The sequence below is a fragment of the Balaenoptera ricei genome, chromosome 19, assembly GCF_028023285.1.
Source record: "Balaenoptera ricei isolate mBalRic1 chromosome 19, mBalRic1.hap2, whole genome shotgun sequence".
Taxonomy (NCBI): Eukaryota; Metazoa; Chordata; class Mammalia; order Artiodactyla; family Balaenopteridae; genus Balaenoptera; species Balaenoptera ricei.
The window spans coordinates 50091942-50110908 of record NC_082657.1 but is presented as its reverse complement, the minus strand read 5'-3'; the positions used below and the strand labels follow the sequence as shown (position 1 = coordinate 50110908).

At 41.8% G+C, this 18967-nt stretch overlaps 1 protein-coding gene across 22 annotated transcripts in view; it reads right to left on the bottom strand.

Annotated features, from left to right (window-relative positions):
* The window catches only part of HYDIN (HYDIN axonemal central pair apparatus protein), a 446648-nt gene that overhangs the window by 108517 nt on the left and 319164 nt on the right, over window positions 1–18967 (bottom strand). For all 22 annotated transcript variants that reach the window (XR_009499152.1, XR_009499153.1, XR_009499154.1 and 19 more), the window contains 9 exons: window positions 14879–15056; window positions 13078–13196; window positions 11343–11470; window positions 10781–10917; window positions 10434–10561; window positions 10092–10283; window positions 9612–9761; window positions 5362–5601; window positions 943–1111 (listed from right to left, as the gene is read on the bottom strand). Coding sequence is in view for 19 of the 22 variants with exons in the window: in XM_059905589.1 (XP_059761572.1) it covers window positions 943–1111; window positions 5362–5601; window positions 9612–9761; window positions 10092–10283; window positions 10434–10561; window positions 10781–10917; window positions 11343–11470; window positions 13078–13196; window positions 14879–15056 (1441 nt within the window). In the remaining 3 variants the exon portion in view is untranslated. The remainder of the gene's footprint in view (window positions 1–942; window positions 1112–5361; window positions 5602–9611; window positions 9762–10091; window positions 10284–10433; window positions 10562–10780; window positions 10918–11342; window positions 11471–13077; window positions 13197–14878; window positions 15057–18967) is intronic.

The window sequence follows — 18967 nt, the reverse complement described above, 5'->3', positions numbered from 1 at the left end:
TCCAAGGGCAGGAGAAAAGGACTTCATTCATTCATTCATTCACTCTTACAGAAACATTTATCAGGCACTACGATGTATCAGGTGCTGGTCCATGCACTGGGTTTACACTGGGGGATACATGATCACTGCCTTTATGGGGGCTTGTCTAGAGGGGAGACAAGTGTGAAGAAAATACATGTGATGACTATTATGCAGAAGAAGAGAGCAAGTAAGAACAGGGAGGGCAAATTTCCAGGATGAGGGCACAGGGAAGCAGAGAAGAGAAGTAAGCACCCCAACAAGCTACACGATCCCATAGGTCTCCCTGGAACCTTGATGCTCAAGTGCACACAAGGGGGGATCCTGGGTGGATGACGGATAACCCTGGGGTGCTGGGCAAGAAAGGGCAAGACTGTAAGAGCACAGTACAGCTTTGTGATTGAGTTTTGGCCTTGAGGACCATGGAGGGTCTTTCCTCATGTGAACTCCCACCCCTACCTCTCGTAGGGCACCAATATCTACCGTGCATGATGGATTACCTTGCATCACCTAGGCACAGATGTGGAGGCTGTGGAGTGGAGTGGTTATTGTCGTGGACTCCAGAGTCAGAGAGACCTGGGCTTGAGTCCTGATTCTGCCACTTACATCTGTGGACCTGGCCTCTCAGTGCTTCCTCTCTCATCTGTAGGTGTGAAGCCCTCAGCACAGGGCTTGGTATCTAGCAAGTGTCCTTCTATATCTGAATTAGCTGTTTTTAAGTCTTAACTCCCCACCAGACTCTAGTGAGAGCAGAATGTGTCCCCATCTCCGCATCCATACAATGGGGACAACAGGACCATTTTGCAAGGGTTAGAAATGAAATCCATAAGGTGCTCAGTAACTGGTTCGTCTCCCAGCAGAGATAATTCAAAGAAGCCAGGGGAGTGGCTGGAGCCGCGGGCTCCAGAACTGTTGAGTTCTCACCGTTCTCCTGCGCCAGACTCTCCAGATATTTCATCTTCATCTGCTCCTCTTTTGACCGCTTCATCTCCTTAAAGTATTCATACACCTCTGGGGGCAGCTTTTCCCCTGGAAGGCGGGGAGGCAGCAGCAGGGAGTTGTAGGAATCATAGCCCTTCAGTGTTCGCAAGATCTGCTCAAGGAGAATGGGAACTGCTGTTGGTCCCACTGGAAGTTTCCTCCCCACAGTCCCAGGTGGGTCTGCCATCCATCTCATAAAAACCCTGCCCCTGCCCAAGGCTGGGGTGTATACAAATACTTTCTGGATCTCAAAGGGTAGGGTCCTTTGCAGAGGTCTAAAGTGTAAGGCTGAGCCCTGGATCTGTGGGGTATAGAATTTTTATTTTGCCCCATTTGTGCCTGGGCATTTCCCATGTGGAAAAGAATTTTCTCCTTGTTTTATAAATAACATATACTGGTTTTGTTGTTGTTGTTGTTGTTGTTTTCCATTGACAAAAGTACAGAACTCAATTATCCACTTTGAGTGACATGTTATTGAAAAATATTGTGGTTAGCAATATTGTCTTGGTAAGGTGGTTGTCTCATAAATAGAGGATCCAGAGAAAAACAGGCAAAATGGCTGTTTAGGTATGTGTATGTGTGTGTGTGTGTATATTTGAGAGAGAGAGACAGACAGAGAGGGATGTATATTAGGCTTGTCAGACGAAGTACAAGATGCCTAGTTAAATTTAAATTTCAGATAAAAAAATGAATAATTTTTAAAGTATAAATGTGTCCCATATTGTTTATCTGGAATTCAAATTTAATTGCGGCAACCTGTTTTTCTTTCTGCTAAATCCAGCAACACTAGTGTGTATGTATATTTATAAAAGATAGTAAAATCAACTCCTAGAAAGCAATTACTTCCTATGCAACCTAATTCACTGGTGTGAAAAATCAGTTAGGTAACCCTTCTCCAAGATCACCAATTTTAGTTGTTTGAAAACCAACATTAATGAGCTTACTCTAAAATTTATACGGAAGAACAAAGGGCTAAGAATAGTTGAAATGCTAATGAAGAAAAATAGAGAGGACTGTCCTACCAGATACCAGGAATTATGAAGCTGGAGCAATAGACAGGGTGGTATTGATGTTGAATAGAGAAACTGACCAATCAAATGGAGGTGAGGGCTTAGAATAGACCCATGTGTATATGGAGCTTTGACACAGGACAGAGGTGGCATGGCAGATCAGTGGGGAAAGGAAGGACTATTCCAAAGGCTGGCTGATGTAGAGACACAAAGGCCTGGCCAACTTGCTTCAACTGAGGCGACTGTAAAGAGCCAGCCCAGCTGCAGAGTATCCTGTGGGATCAGCTGAAGTCTCTGTGCAATGTCATCACAGTTTACCTTCTCTGTCTGCCTAGGTCTACGTTCCTTATCCTTTACAGGTGTTGTTCCTGAGAGTACTCTCTGCTAAACCTTCTGCATGCAAATCTCAGAGCCTTGGATTCTGCTTTCCACTGACCCTGACCCACAGCAGAGGATGCTGTGCCAACACAAGCCATTGAACATCTAATAAATACCTAATGAAAAGACCCGAATCCAGAGGGACAGAATCCAAACCGGGCAGAGCACAAACACTGGATGTAAAGAAGATAGAAGATTCAAAGGCCAAGTTGGTGGAGAGTCCAGAGGAAGTAGACCATCTTAGCTAAGCCATTCCCAAATTCCTGACCCACAGCAAACATGAGATGACAAATGTTTATTGTTCTTTGTTACTAAGCTTGGGGGTAATTTATTTTGCAGCAATAGATAGCTAATATAACATCAGACTTCATGAACAGCAAGACCTTATGAGAAAACAATGGAGCAATGCATTTAAGATATACGAGTGCAGAAAATGTGAGCCAAGGATACTGTATCCAATCAAACCAATCTTCAAGCACAAAAGCCAAGGAAAAACAGTTACGAACACGTGAATACTCAGGAAATATTGTTCCCACGGTCCCTTCCTGAGGAATCCACTAGAGAATGATCTTCTGACAATCCAGTAGCGAATGGAGAAGCTACATCACAAGGACTGGTGTTGAGCATTAAATATGTTCAAGTGTAGAACTAAGACTAAATGATGGAAATTAGGTTCTGACATCTTAATATTGTAAGCTCTGACACTATAGATTTAATACAAAAAGCAAAACACGGAGAAAGTGTACATGAGATGATTACACAGTAGGCATTAACTGGAAGTAAAGAAATATCATTTTAAATTAGAGGGTGGTGAGGAGAGGTAAAAAGATTTTTAGCTAATTTCATTATTGCTCATAGTAGGGAACTAAGAGGCAGTTTCTAAAATGTAGGGTACTAAGGGTATTAGATAAAGGCATAGTTTATACAGATCAGCCTCAAGGTAGGACAGCAGGGTAGAGATAGTAGAAATGGACCTGGATAGGTCAATGGAAAAGAACAGAGATCCCAGAAATAGACCCAAATAAACATAGTCAACTGATCTTTCCTAAAGGAGCAAATGCAATACAATGGAGCAAAGAGTTTTTTTTCAACAAATGGTGCTGGAATTGGACATCCACTGGCAAAAAAATAAATCTGAGTGGATCTTATCTTCAAAAAAATTAACTCAAATGAATTGTAGACCTAAATAAAAAACATAAAACTATAAAATTTCTAGAAGATAGCATAACAGAAAATTTAGATGACCTAGAGTATGGTGATGACTTTTTAGACACAACTCCAAAGGCAGAGTCTATGAAAAAAATAATTGATAAGCTGGACTTCATTAAAATGAAAAACTTCTGCTCTGCAAAAGATAATGTCAAGAGAGTGAAAAGACAAGCCACAGACTGGGAGAAAATATTTGAAAAAGACACATCTGATAAAGGACTATTATTCAAAATATGTAAAGAACTCTTAAAGCTCAACAATAAGGAAACAAATAACTCGATTAAAAATTGGGCCAAAGACCTTAACAGATACCTCACCAAAGAAAATATACAGATAGCAAATAGGTGTATGAATGGATATTCCACATTATATATGCCTTCAGGGAAATGCAAATTAAAACAACAATGAGATACCACTACACACCTATTAGAACAGCCAAAATCCAAAACCCTGACAATATCAAAAGCTAGTGAGGATAAGGAGCAACAGGAACTCTCATTTACTGCTAGTAGGAATGCAAAATGTTACAACCATTTTGGAAGACAGTTTGACAGTTTCTTACAAAACTAAACATACTCTTACCATAGAATCCAGCAATCATACTCTTTGGCATTTACCTAAAGAGTTGAAAACTTATTTTCACACAAAAACCTGCACACAGATGTTTATAGCAGCTTTATTCATAACTGCCAAAACTTGGAAACAACCAAGATGTCTCAGTAGGTGAATGGATAAATAAACTGTGGTATTTCCAGACAATGGAATATCATTCAGCACTAAAAAGAAATGAGCTATCAAGCCATGAAAAGACATGGAGGAAACTTAAATGCATATTACTAAGTGAAAGAAGCCAATCTGAACATCTACATACTATATGCTTCCAACTATATGGCATTCTGGAAAAGGCAAAACTACAGAGACAGTAAAAAAGATTAATGGTTGCCAGGGGTTGGGAGGAGGGAGGGATGAATATGTGGAGCACAGAGGATATTTAGGGCAATGAAAATACTTTGTATGACACTATAATGATTGATACATGTTGTTATACATTTGTCTAAACCCATAGAATGCACCAAGAGTGAACTGTAATGTAAACTATGGACTTTGGGTGATTATGATGTCACATAGGTTCATCAATTGTAAAAAATATACCAATCTAGTGAGGGATGTTGATAATGGGGGAGGCTATGCATGTGTGGGGGCAGGGGTTATATGAAAAATCTCTGCATCTTCCCCTCAATTTTGCTGTGAATCTAAAACTGCTCTAAAGAATAAAGTTTAAAAAATGGACAAGGAGGAGCAATTGTAAAATATACAAGCCAGAACAAACAGGAAAAAAAAAAAGGCAGATTTAAGCCCTAACGTGATTACATTAAATGTAAATGGTCTCAATACACCAATTAAAGACAAAGACTGCCAGAGTGTATTAAAAAGATGACCCAAATATATGCTGTCTACAAGAAACTCATTTCAAATATAATGACTATGGCATACATTCTTTACTGTTTGAATTTTAACATGAGCATGTATTAGTTTTTAAATTAGTTGTTTCAAATGTATAATGAGATCACAAAGAAGAATGAATTCTGCTTAGGGCAAGGGAAGTAGGTCAGGAAAGACTGCAAAGTGATCTTTAAATTGACAGGGAAGGGTTCATAGGAAGAAGGAGCAAAGGTGAGGAGGAAGTTGTCCAGGCAGAGAGAAGAGTGCCTGGCAGGGCCCAGCATGTGTAGGAAAATGGAGGTTGGTTTTGGTCTCTGCTCACCTTCTCTTCTACAAGATATTGCTGGTCAAATTCTAAGGAGTAAAACTCAATGGGAAAGTTGCAGGGATTCTTCACCACCACCTCGGCCTCATCTCCAGGTGCATAAGGCAGCAGTGGCCCCAGCTCCAGAACTGAGGGACTAAATTCCAAGCATGGCTCTAGACCTTGCCCCTGTGCCAGTAGAGTAAGCTTTTGAGCACTCTGGGCAATCTGGAACACCAAGGTTTGGCTGTAGAATTTCTGGAAAATATAAAAACAAAACAAGCAACTAAATTCTTTTCTGTTATGTGACATGTAAAACTGATAACCACTGGGGGACAAAATTGATCCTGTTTAGATTAACAGAGAAAACTTTTCTTATAAAATTGCATGAGAGCAATTTATATTAGAGTGTTAATACTGGGTATCTAGCATGCCAGGCACTGTACCAAGTGCTTCATCACAGTCCTGTGAATGCTGTTCTCATACCCCTTAGATCCTCCAGTGTGCTCAGATGTCCCACTGCCACTATCTGCATCTCTGGGCTCTCATTTCATGGGCCCTGCTGCCCATGGGTAGGGCAGGGCAAGGCAGAAGTGTCAGAGAAGTAACACCTTCTGGGGACAATCCTTAACCAATGACTCTCAGGAGTTACTGTATAAAGACTCCTGAGAGGGATAATTCTGAAATGTGCACTTTGTATATTTTCTCCGAGTTTCCAGTGGGATTAAGATCCAGTGTCCAGGACTTCCCTGGTGGCGCAGTGGTTAAGAATCTGCCTGCCAATGCAGGGGACATGGGTTTGAGTCCTGGTCCGGGAAGATCCCACATGCCATGGAGCAACTAAGCCCATGTGCCACAACTACTGAGCCTGCGCTCTAGAGCCCACGAGCCACAACTATTGAGCCGACATGCCACAACTACTGAAGCCCGTGCACCTAGAGCCTGTGCTCCACAACAAGAGAAGCCACCGCAACGAGAAGCCTGTGCACCACAACGAAGAGTAGCCCCCGCTAGCCACAACTAGAGAAAGCCCGTGCGCAGCAATGAATACCCAATGCAGCCAAAAATAAATAAATCAATAAATCAATCCAGTGTGCAAGGTAGCTGGCTCACTCACACACCCTATTAGCTGCCTTCCTTTTCCTTATCACCTTCTACTTCTCTTTCAGTATTCCCTACACTTCCTAAATAATCTGCTTGCACTCAAATTCTTGACTCCAGGTCTGTTTCTTGGAGAATCTGAATGATCATATTTCCATTATTTAAAGATACAGTTAAGCAGCTAGTCAGAGATGATCAGCTAGTGTAATCAGTTCATCTGATACAATTACAATCCAAATACCAGTTGATAATGATACCAATTATCCTACTCTAGTTTCACTTAGGAACCTATTAAAATGCATATTCACAGGCCCATTCCTAGAGATCCTGACTTGGTAGGGGCAGGGTAAGGCTGGGGATTCTGTAGTTTTAACCAGATGCCCAGGTTGTTCTGATACTGTTGGGCTCATGGCTTGGGTTTGGAAAGCATGATTGGCGGAGTGATTTGGAGAGCTCTTAACTACCTTAGCTCAGAGGGAAGGAAAATCAGATGGAAAGAATGTGTAAGGACATAGATACAAGTTCAGAAAAATACCTGTTTTTGGAGATAGTAAGAGAACAAATTATTGGCTAAGAAGGTTTTCTATATAGTTATGGGTTTAGCACCTTATGTGATCCAAACTTCTATATTTTAACTGCTTTTTAGGGAAATATTTCTTACTTTTTTTTTTTTTTTTGGCTGCATTGGGTCTTTGTTGCTGCATGTGGGCTTTCTCTAGTAGTGATGAGCAGGGGCTACTCTTCGTTGTGGTATATTGGCTTCTCATTGTGGTGGCTTCTCTTGCTGCAGAGCACTGGCTCTAGGTGCGTGGGCTCAGTAGTTGCGGCGTGAGGGCTCTAGGGTGCGTGGGCTTCAGTAGTTGTGGCACATGGGCTCAGTAGTTGTGGCTCACGGGCTCTAGAGCGCAGGCTCAGTAGTTGTGGTGCATGGGCTTAGCTGCTCCATGGCATGTGGGATCTTCCCAGACCAGGGATTGAACCCATGTCCCCTGCACTGGCAGGCGGATTCTTAACCACTGCACCACCAGGGAAGTCCCAGGGAAATATTTCTAAAACACTTCATTCATCTCCTTGTTTTCTAACACAAAGTATTCTGAACACATGTTATAATGTCTAGGAGCTGTTAATGTGGACATCAGTGTTTCTCTGTGCTGCTGATGCTGGTGAAGATATAGGTGTGGACTGTACGGGTTGCAAGGCTAACCAGTTCCTTGTATACGGCCAATAAAGTCCTCCAAACTCTAATTTGAAAAGATACATGCACCTCAATGTTCATAGCAGTACTGTTTACAACAGCCAAGACATGGAAACAACCTAAATGTCCATCAACAGAAGAATGGATAAAGAAGATGTGGTATATATGTACAATGGAGTAAAAAAGAATGGAATAATACCATTTGCAGCAACATGGATGGACCTAGAAATTATCATACTAAGTGAAGTAAGCCAGACAGAGAAAGACAAATATCATATGATATCGCTTATATGTGGAATCTAAAAAAGTGATACAAGTGAACTTATTTACAAAACAGAAATAAACTCACAGACATAGAAAACAAATTTATGGTTACCAAAGGGGATAGTGGGGCGGGGGAGAGAGATAAATTAGGAGTTTGGGATTAATATATACACACTACTATATATAAAATAGGTAAACAACAAGGACCTACTGTATAGCATAGGGAACTATACTCAATATCTTGTAATAACCTACAATGGAAAAGAGTCTGAAAAATATATATATATTCATTGTAAATTAACTATACTTCAGTAAAAAATGATACTTAAAAAAATTCCTATCCCATTTGGTGGAAACATTTTATTAATTTTGACCAATGCTAACTCAACATTTATGGAACTGCCCAAACAAATCTTTTTTTTTTTACTATATTTACTGATTTTTTTTCAGTAAAACATCCAAAATCTTGAGTAAACCTGCTGGCAGTCTTAAGACTCTCTAAGAATGACAAACACATTAGTTTTCTTTTCTTTTAAAAGGGTTGGGGAGATTTTGATAATGATAGAAACAGGGACTCTATTTTAGAATCAGATATGAAGTCATTCTCTTTTCTTTCTTCTCATTGTAGATTCTGAAGCATTTCCTCAAAGCCATTACCAGGAAAACGGGAGTTAACCATGGGTATTTTATAAAACTCACACCGATTTCTTCTTTTAAAAGAATAAAGAAAAACATCTCCCAAATGCCTTAGGCTTTTACCAAAAGTCTTTACAGTGTAACCTCTTGAGATCCTCTCTGGTTCTAGGATTTTTATTATTTTTTTACTGTATTCTTTGTCAGGAGTAGCTTTGTGCTCATGGTGTTTGCAAAAGAAACACTTGTGAGGCCCAGGGAGTATGTCTACCAGGAAGTACTTATTATTATCACAACTACTGATGATAATAGTAAATAGATATTGAAACACTATATATAGAGCAGTATGCTCTGCATTTTATTCACATTAATTCATTTAATCTTCAAAATGACCCTTAGGAGGTAGCTACTGCAGGTTGATAACGTCTTACCTGAAACCCTAGGGGCCAGATGCTTTCAAATTCAGAGTTTTAAAAAGGTAAACACAGAGCATATACCCTATGTTACATAGTATCCTTAGCAGCGTCCCCTGTAATCAAACACATTAATATTTCTGCAGTTGCAGTGTTTGAGTCTGCAAACCAAGGGGGATAAATAAAGGTTAAGTAGTCTCACGTCAGTTCAGATTAGGTTTTTCTGCCAAATGAGTTTGGGTCTGAAACTTAAAAAAATTTTTTCCCCAGTTTTTAGAACTTATTGGATTTTGGAATTGCAATAAGGGATTTTGGACATGTGATATTATTATTTTTCATTTTATCTATGAGCAAACTGAGGTTTAGCGAGGCTGAATAATTTGCCCAAAGCCACGCAGCCTCTAAGTGCAGAGGCAGAAGGCCACTAAGCCAGGTCTGTTGGTAAAATTCAAAGTGTTAGATAGATCTGCCGATTCCAGAGCTGGTGCTCCTAACCACCAGCACACAGCTCCTGCATGAACCAGAGCACTGAATGCCATAATCAGAATAGTGAGGGACAGGTCACTCAAAGTTTCCCTGGAGACCCAATCAAGCATGGACTTCGAGTACAGCTCAAAGAGATCCAGAGACTCTGAATGAGACTACATTTCTTTAAAGCTTACCTCTTCTTTGGGCATGAATTTCACTTGCATGTTGGACCTCTCACCAGGATCCAAGACCCCAGAAGTGGGCTGAATCTCAAAGATCCGCGTCTTTGGCTTTAATTCAGCACATAGTTTCCGTCTTAAGTACTTTGGCATGTGTTTCTCCAGCTGGTAAATAAATAGTAGACAATTAGACCATTTTCTTTGGAAAATGCCTCCACCCTCCACCCACTCCATCTATGTTTACTGATTACTTCCCAGGTGTCAGGGGATGTGTGGATACCCGGGGCACAGAGATAAATAAGACAATTCGTGAGATAGCATGGCCTGATAGTCCTTGAGTGCTGGGCTGAGGGCCTACATTTTATTCAGGGGGCAATGGTTGTCACTGAAAGTCTTTGGGCAGAAGGGTGAAATGAAGAGAGTGAAGGATTAGAATTATAAATCTGACTTAAATGGAGATGGAAAAAAGGGGACAATGGGCCACAATTCATTTACCTTGCTAACTTGCTTATGGGTGTGGATAAACCATTCACAAGGCACTTGGAGGTGATTGGAAAGCTGAATAGTTTCCACGAGGCACTGTCCACACTGAATTGTGGCAAACTCCACTTTTCCACAAGACAGTGTCATACTGGGAATGGTAACCTTGGCTTGGAGACAGATGTGAACTGTTGGCCCTCCAACCACCTAGAGTGGGCATAAAATCGTTGTTACCACGTAGCATGGGATTGGAGGAAGAATCACGGCTCTGAAATAGTAACTGGATCATCACAGGGGCAATCAGCAAGCAGAGCTGGAAGCTGGGGGGGATCAGCTGGGCCTAGTGATGCATCTTACCTTGATGGGCAGAATGACCTTTTTGTTTCCAACAGAAAGACTGGCCCCTTGGGCATCAAATCTCACTTCAAATGTTTCCGTTTCACAGTAAGGCAGATTCTTCACACGATCTAGCTCAATACTGAAGCCTGGACCAAGACAAACAAAATTTCTTTGTGGAAAAGAAAAGTAGCAATCAAGAGCTGCTCTAGATACAGCCCATCGGAGGCAGGATGACCACTCAAAGTATCAATTAATGGCCCAACAATTCTTTCAGCTGATCCCAGAAGAAGCACTCCAGGACAGTACAGATGGGCATCGTGTTAGAAATGACAGAGTGCAATAGGAAGGGTCTCCAGCCTGGTTACCTGTGTTGTGAAGGACACGCTTTTCTGCATGGAAGGACACTGGGAAGTGACTGGTGTTGGTGATCTTGATGATGTGGGTTCGGACGTCACCAAGGATGATGTAGCCAAAGTCTAGGATATATTCTGGCAGCTGGACTCTGAAACGGTTAACAAGGTCTTCTTACCACTCACATTTCCAAAAGTGCGAGACTGTGAGGCTCTCTTCCATCTCCTCTGCAGAATTCTATTCTCTGGAGTAGAGAACCACCACTCTCCAGAATGGAGACTAGGAACAAGACACTTCCCCGAGAAGACCACATTGCTGCTTTAGCCATCATCCCTAAACACATTCAGTGCTGGTCCTTAAGGACCTGAAACCGGTCCATCTATTCGACAAAGTGGGAGGTTTCTGACTAAGAGGCAGAGACCTGCCTGGTTGGCTGGCTGCTAGAGAATGGCAGACATGTAAGGCGAGTGGATTTCATCCCTACATAGTCAGTCATTAATTCAGGGAGCACTCTGGTGGAGGGCACCGCTGGCTCTGCTACACTCTGAAACAAACACGACATGGAAGGGTGCTCACTTGATCGGTTTGCGGTGACTCCGATGGCAGAGGTTGTCCATGGAACCAAGGACGATTGATTTCTGATGTTCTGTGGCATAGTCTTGGACTATAAGCCGCTCTACTTCCATCTGGAGTTGAGCATTTAACTGGAGCAAGAGAGAAGAGAAAGTAAGCAAATTCTTTGAGAACATGCATTCTCAATGGGGGCAATACCACCTTTAAGGGGGCGAAAGTTGCTTCATGGAGGGGAGAGTGAGAAAATCTTAGATATTACAATGGCTTGTGGCCCTCCAAAGGGCCACAGTAAATAAATAGATATACAGTATATCTGTGGTGTTAAAATTTTTGTTGGGGTTTAAGGTGGTTAAACAAACTGTACATCTATGCCACGGAGTATTACTGAGCAATGGAGTAAGGAATGAACTATTTATGTTGATGGATCTCAAGGGCATTATGCTGAATGAAAAAAAAATAATCTCAAAAGGTTACATACTGTATGATTCCAATTACATAACTCTTCTATACTCATAACAAGGTTATAGAGATGGAGAACTATAGTGGTTGCCAGGGGGAAGGGGTAGGGAGATTGGGGATGGCTATAAACGAGAAGCATGTAAAGGCAAAAACAAATTAAAAATAAGAGACTCAAGGGAGTTCCCTGGTGGCCTAAGTGGTTAGGATTCCGGGCTTTCACTGCTGAGGCCCTGGTTCAATCCCTGGTCAGGAACTGAGATCCTGTAAGCCATGAGGTGTGGCAAAAAAAAAAGAGGCTCAATTCTCCCTGTTGAAAATAAGGGTAGAGACTTCTTCCAGCTTCATTTTCAAGAAAACTTGTAAGTTCTTTCTCTGTCTCTTGGAAATATATATAAATCTTTTCATAGGCTAAGACTTTTTATCAGCTTCACAACCCAGGAACATCTTCCTTAAGGAGCTGGGAACCATCTCTTTGACATGTCATCATCAAGGAAGATAGAGCCCCATCTCCTATCCTCCCATTTCTGTGGGAGGATAGGAGCTCAACTTCAGAGGACCCTGTCATAAAAACACAAAAGGTTTGTTTTCCCTTTGGGTAAAGCCAATTAGCTAACACAGATGGTCACCCCAATTACCATGTGAATTCAGCATGAACTAAGCGTGACAAATGGTGCTGTCAAGTCCTCTTACTTGAGGACTAGTTATAGTTTTTACTTACGGACTAGTTACTATTTACCTTGAGAACATGTATATAATAGGTTGTATCTGCTTGGCTCTATAAAAGACTGAGATTTCTTTCTGTCTTTGCAATCTCCTAGCAGACTGACAGAGACACGGAGCACTTTCTGCTTTAATGTTTATCAATAATAAAGTTGGATTCTTTCTCTTCCACCTTTGTGGAGAGATTTTGTGGGTTGGAAAGAGATTTTTGCTTATAATTCTATTTCCCCAGCGAGCACAAGGGATACTTACGGAGATGGAACACTTCTGTATCTTAACTGTGGTGGTGGATACACAAAGCTACACGTGAAAAAATTGGGTTAGAACCACACACAGATGCAGATATGCAAACATACAGAGACATGCAGACATGCAGAGAGACAGACCCACGAGTACATATAAAACTGATGAAATCTGAATAAGCTCTATGGCTTGTACCAATGTCAGTTTCCTGGTTTTGATACTGTTCTATAGTTATGCAAGATGTTACCACTGGGAAAAACATTTTTTTGCAGCTTCCGGTGAATCTACTTCCTGTGCAGAGTGAAGCCAATCTTACCTCAGAAGATTCATCCTCAGGCACTTCCTCAGGTCTCTCTAAGTGGTCAAACATTTCATATTTGTTTTTTTCTAGTTTTTTTCTGGCCTGATTTAAGAAGATTTCGTACTTCTCACATCCTGTGGGGGTTGGAAGGAGAAGGAAATCTGAATGGCTAGAAATATATGAATTATGCCTAAAACACAGACTCTAAGCTCAGGGAAAATAAAGTGAGAAGGGAAGTGAACTTTGTGAAACTTAGCCTGCCATGTTTTCTCTGCTTCAGAGGATAATTTGTGAGTGAGTAGAATTTATAAAAGAGAACTCACTGAGTTTTATGAGATTATGCTTTAGTGGGCTACCAACTGTTTCTCAAGAACTTAATGACAGTAACATCCTGAGTCACTCATAGGGTGACCAACTGGATCCCAGCTTTCTTGATACTTTCCCAGTTCTAGCACTGATGGCTGCACCACTTGGGAAACCCCTCCATGCTGGACAAACCCAGATGGATGGTCACCCTTTAGGTTGGTCTTCATGTTTATTAATTCTCTGTTAACAAAAAGAATATATTTGGTTCAAGTTGCTTTAACTATGATTAAATAAGCTACAGTCCCCTGAATCAGGCAGGCTGGGCAACGGGGGGAGAGATTTCACCAGTTCATCAGTAAGCCAGCGCAAATTCAAATGCTTGAGGGGCAAGGTAAGCAAAGTAATTAAAGTGCCTTCTATGAAACCATAGGAAGTGCTGGGACTGTGGTGAACCGGAGTACAGAAGACCCAACTAGTATTCAGATTTAAATTATTTTAAAGCCCTGTACTGGGCAAACATGTCTACTGCCATCATGAGGCCAGCTGGGCACCCAGTTTTCAACCGTGTGGCAAAGGCTTTTCTTCTTGACAATTATATATAGAGTTGGACTAACCTCCAGCTGGCTGGAACTCTAGATACTAGAGTGTAACATGGTCTTAGATTTACTAATATTTGTGTTCATATTATCAGGGAGCAGACAATTAGGATTTAATGCATGATCATCAACAGGTGAGTTAGTGACTTTGGGGAGTGGGGTAGGAGGAAAGGCTGAGGTGGGAGGGCTTAGTCTGAAGCTGCTTAAGGAATGTAGATTTCAAAGAGCTTGAAGAGGGTTCATGAAGAAGAGTGAGAAGTTTCTCTTGACTCTTCATCCTGTAGTCCATGTCAGGAAGAAAGAGCCAGAGTCAGTCTGTGGCTAAAAGAGCTCCTGAGTTGAGCTTCAGGATCTGCCAAGACAGAAATATTCTGGTACAGAGGGATGGCTCTGGGTGCCACATGTTACCCAGAAAAGCCTTGGCTAAGGATGTGGGCAGACAATTAATAAGTCTAAATTAGCCTCCAAACTGTAATGCCAGCATAAGGGGTTGGAACCTTAGCTGCCTTTCTGTACAGTTTATATTGATATTTTGAGAATTGTATTCCTTGCAGTACAATCAGCCTTTGCCTTCTCAATGGCCATCTGTGAGTGACAACTCAGTGAGAGAGTGTAGCTGGAAGGAACATGCGATGGAGGAAAAGGCTTTTGGAAGTACAATGTCCTGATCCCTCTTTAAGTAATTTAATGATGGCAAAATTGGCCTGGGGTCTTAATTTGGGACTACCATGGACCCTATCTTGTCTTACTCATCTCAGGTCACCAAGTCAATTTCAACTCTTGACGTTTTTTGCAATTCAGGAATAACACAAAGGGGAACTTGTGAGGACTGCCAAACAAATAATGCGAGTTGCCATCAACCTTATAATAAGCAGCTAAAACACATCTTGTCATCCTATAGAGGGTAGAAGTACCTTTGAGGTTCCTGGGGAGATCGACGCAGATTCGGGGAAAGATTCCCTCTCCACTCAGAGTAATATTTTCTGGGTCCAGGTGGGCAATCTGTATCTGGAAGCTCCTTTGAAAGATCTCAGGTACTCCAGGTAAGTAGTAAACCTTCAACACCTGCTCTTTATGGGAACCGATAAAACCCTATACAGCAGAAAGACCAGAGAGAATTTTTAAATTTACGTAAAATTTACGTAAAATTTATGTAAAATTTACGATGGACTCTTGCTTCTGGCAGTTTGATGGACTAGATAATCCCAAGGGCCTAGTGTGCTATACTGTCCACTCACATTCCTCCTCCAAGATTCATTCCTATGAAGGTATGAGAAAATGACAAACAATGGAAAAATAGGCAGCATATGTGGGCACGCATTTCATAAAAGAGGAAACAGAATGGCAAACAAACAGTAAAGCTGCTTATCCTTATAAGTAATCAGGGAAATGCAAATTAAGATCATAATGAAAAAAATTTTAAATCATAAGATTGGCAAAGCTTGCCAAATTTGTTAAGACTATGCATCAAAAGAAACTCACATTTCAATACATCTGGTGGGAATGTCAATGGGAAAGATCACTGTGAAAACTGCTTTAGTGGAGATAGCTTCAAGATGGTGGAGGAGTAAGACGTGGAGATCACCTTCCTCCCCACAAATACATCAAAAATACATCTACATGAGGAACAGCTCCTACAGAACACCTACTGAACACTGGCAGAAGACCTCAGACTTCCCAAAGGCAAGAAACTCCCCACGTACCTGGGTAGGGCAAAAGAAAAAAGAAAAACAGAGACAAAAGAATAGGGATGGGACCTGCACCTCTGGGAGGGAGCTGTGAAGGAGAAGAAGTTTCCACACACTAGGAAGCCCCTTCACTGGCGGAGATGGTGGGTGGGCAGGGGGAAGCTTTGGAGTCACGGAGGAGAGCGTAGGTGCAGAGGGCAAAGCAGAGAGATTCCCGCACAGAGGATCAGTGCCGACCAGCAGTCACCAGCTTGAGAGGCTTGTCTGCTCACCCGCTGGGGCAGGCGGGGACTGGGAGCTGAGGCTCGGGCTTCGGAGTTCAGACCCCAGGGAGAGGACTGGGGTTGGCTGCATGAACACAGCCTGAAGGGGACTAGTGCGCCACAGCTAGCTGGGAGGGAGTCCGGGAAAAAGTCTGGACCTGCCTAAGAGGCAAGAGACCATTGTTTCGGGGTGCACGAGGAGAGGGGATTCAGAGCACCGCTTAAATGAGCTCCAGAGATGGGCGTGAGCTGCGGCTATCAGCGCGGACCCCCGAGACGGGCATGAGATGCTAAGGCTGCTGCTGCCGCCACCAAGAAGCCTGTTGCAAGCACAGGTCACTATCCACACCTCCCCTCCTGGGAGCCTGTGCAGCCCGCCACTGCCAGGGTCCCGTGATCCAGGGACAACTTCCCCGGGAGAACACACATCGTGCCTCAGGCTGGTGCAACATTATGCCGGCCTCTGCCGCTGCAGGCTCGCCCCGCATTCCGTACCCCTCCCTTCCCCGGTCTGAGTGAGCCAAAGCCCCCTAATCTGCTGCTCCTTTAACCCCCTCCTGTCTGGGTGAAGAACAGACGCCCTCAGGCAACCTACACGCAGAGGCGGGGCCGAATCCAAAGCTGAACCCCAGGAGCTGTGCGAATAAAGAAGAGAAAGGGAAATCTCTCCCAGCAGCCTCAGGAGCAGCAGATTAAATCTCCACAATCAACTTGATGTACCCTGCATTTGTGGAATACCTGAATAGACAATGAATCATCCCAAAATTGAGGGGGTGGACTTTGGGAGCAACTGTAGACTTGGGGTTTGCTTTCTGCATCTAAGTTGTTTAAGGTTTTATGTTTACCTTAGTTTAGTATTTAGAGCTTATTATCATTGGTAGATTTGTTTGCTCTCTTCCTTTTTTTTTTAATATATATATTTTTCCTTTTTCTCCTTTTGTGAGTGTATATGTGTATGCTTCTTTGTGTGATTTTGTCTTTATAGCTTTGCTTTTACCATTTGTCCTAGGGTTCTGTCTGTCAGTTTTTTGTTGTTGTTGTTGTTTTTAGTATAGTTTTTAGCACTTGTTATCATTGGTGGATTTGTTTTTTGGTTTGGTTGCTCTCTTCTTTCTTTTGTTACTTTTAAAAAAATAATGTATTTTTTATTTTATTTTATTTTATTTTATTTTATTATTCTTTCTTTCTTCCTTTCTTTTTTTTCCTCCCTTTTCTTCTGAGCCATGTGGCTGACAGGGTCTTGGTGCTCCAGCTGGGTGTCAGGCCTGATCCTCTGAGGTAGGAGAGCCGAGTTCAGGACATTGGTCCACCAGAGACCTCCTGGCCCCACATAATATCAAACAGCAAAAGCTCTCTCAGACATCTCAATCTCAATGCTAAGACCCAGCTCCACTCAACGACCAGCAAGCTACAGTGCTGGACACTCTATGCCAAACAACTAGCAACACAGGAACACAACCCCACCCATTAGCAGAGAGGCTGCCTAAAATCATAATAAGGGCACAGACACCACAAAACATACCACCAGAGGCGGTCCTACCCACCAGAAAGACAAAATCCAGCCTCATCCACTAGAACACAGGGACCAGTCCCCTCCACCAGGAAGCCTGCACGACCCAATGAACCAACCTTAGTCACTGGGGGCAGACACCAAAAACAACGGGAACTATGAACCTGCAGGCTGCAAAAAGGAGACCCCCAAACATAGTAAGTTAGGCAAAATGAGAAGACAGAGAAACACACAGAAGATGAAGGAGCAAGGTAAAAACCCACCAGACCAAACAAATGAAGAGGAAACAGGTAGTCTACCTGAAAAAGAATTCAGAGTAATGATAGTAAAGATGATCCAAAATCTTGGAAATAGAATGGAGAAAATACAAGAAACGTTTAACAAGGACTTAGAAGAACTAAAGAGCAAACAATGATGAACAACACAATAAATGAAATTTAAAATTCTCTAGAAGGAATCAATAACAGAATAACTGAGGCAAAGAACAGATAAGTGACCTGGAAGATAAAATAGTGGAAATAACTACCACAGATCAGAATAAAGAAAAAAAGAATGAAAAGAATTGAGGACAGTCTCAGAGACCTCTGGGACAACATTAAATGCACCAACATTCGAATTATAGGGGTCTCAGAAGAAGAAGAGAAAAAGAAAGGGAGTGAGAAAATATTTGAAGAGATTAGAGTTGAAAACTTCCCTAATATGGGAAAGGAAATAGTTAATCAAGTCCAGGATGCATAGAGAGTCCCATACAGGATAAATCCAAGGAGAAACACACCAAGACACATATTAATCAAACTATCAAAAATTAAATACAAAGAAAAAATATTAAAAGCAGCAAGGGAAAAACAACAAATAACATACAAAGGAATCCCCATAAGGTTAACAGCTGATCTTTCAGCAGAAACTCTGCAAGCCAGAAGGAAGTGGCAGGACATATTTAAAGTGATGAAAGGGAAAAACCTACAACCAAGATCACTTGACCCAGCAAGGATCTCATTCAGATTTGATGGAGAAATTAAAACCTTTACAGACAAGCAAAAGCTAAGAGAATTCAGCACCACCAAACCAGCTTTACAATAAATGCTAAAGGAACTTCTCTAGGCAGGAAACACAAGAGAAGGAAAACACCTACAATAACAAACCCAAAACAATTAAGAAAATGGTAATAGGAACATACATATCGATAACTACCTTAAATGTAAAAGGATTAAATGCTCCAACCAAAAGACATAGACTGGCTGAATGGATACAAAAACAAGACCCGTATATATGCTGTCTGCAAGAGACCCACATCAGGCCTAGGGACACATACAGACTGAAAGTGAGGGGATGGAAAAAGATATTCCATGCAAATGGAAATCAAAAGAAAGCTGGAGTAGCAATTCTCGTATCAGACAAAATAGACTTTAAAATAAAGGCTATTACAAGAGACAAAGAAGGACACTACAGAATGATCAAGGGATCAATCCAAGAAGATATAACAATTGTAAATATTTATGCACCCAACATAGGAGCACCTCAATACATAAGGCAAATGCTAAC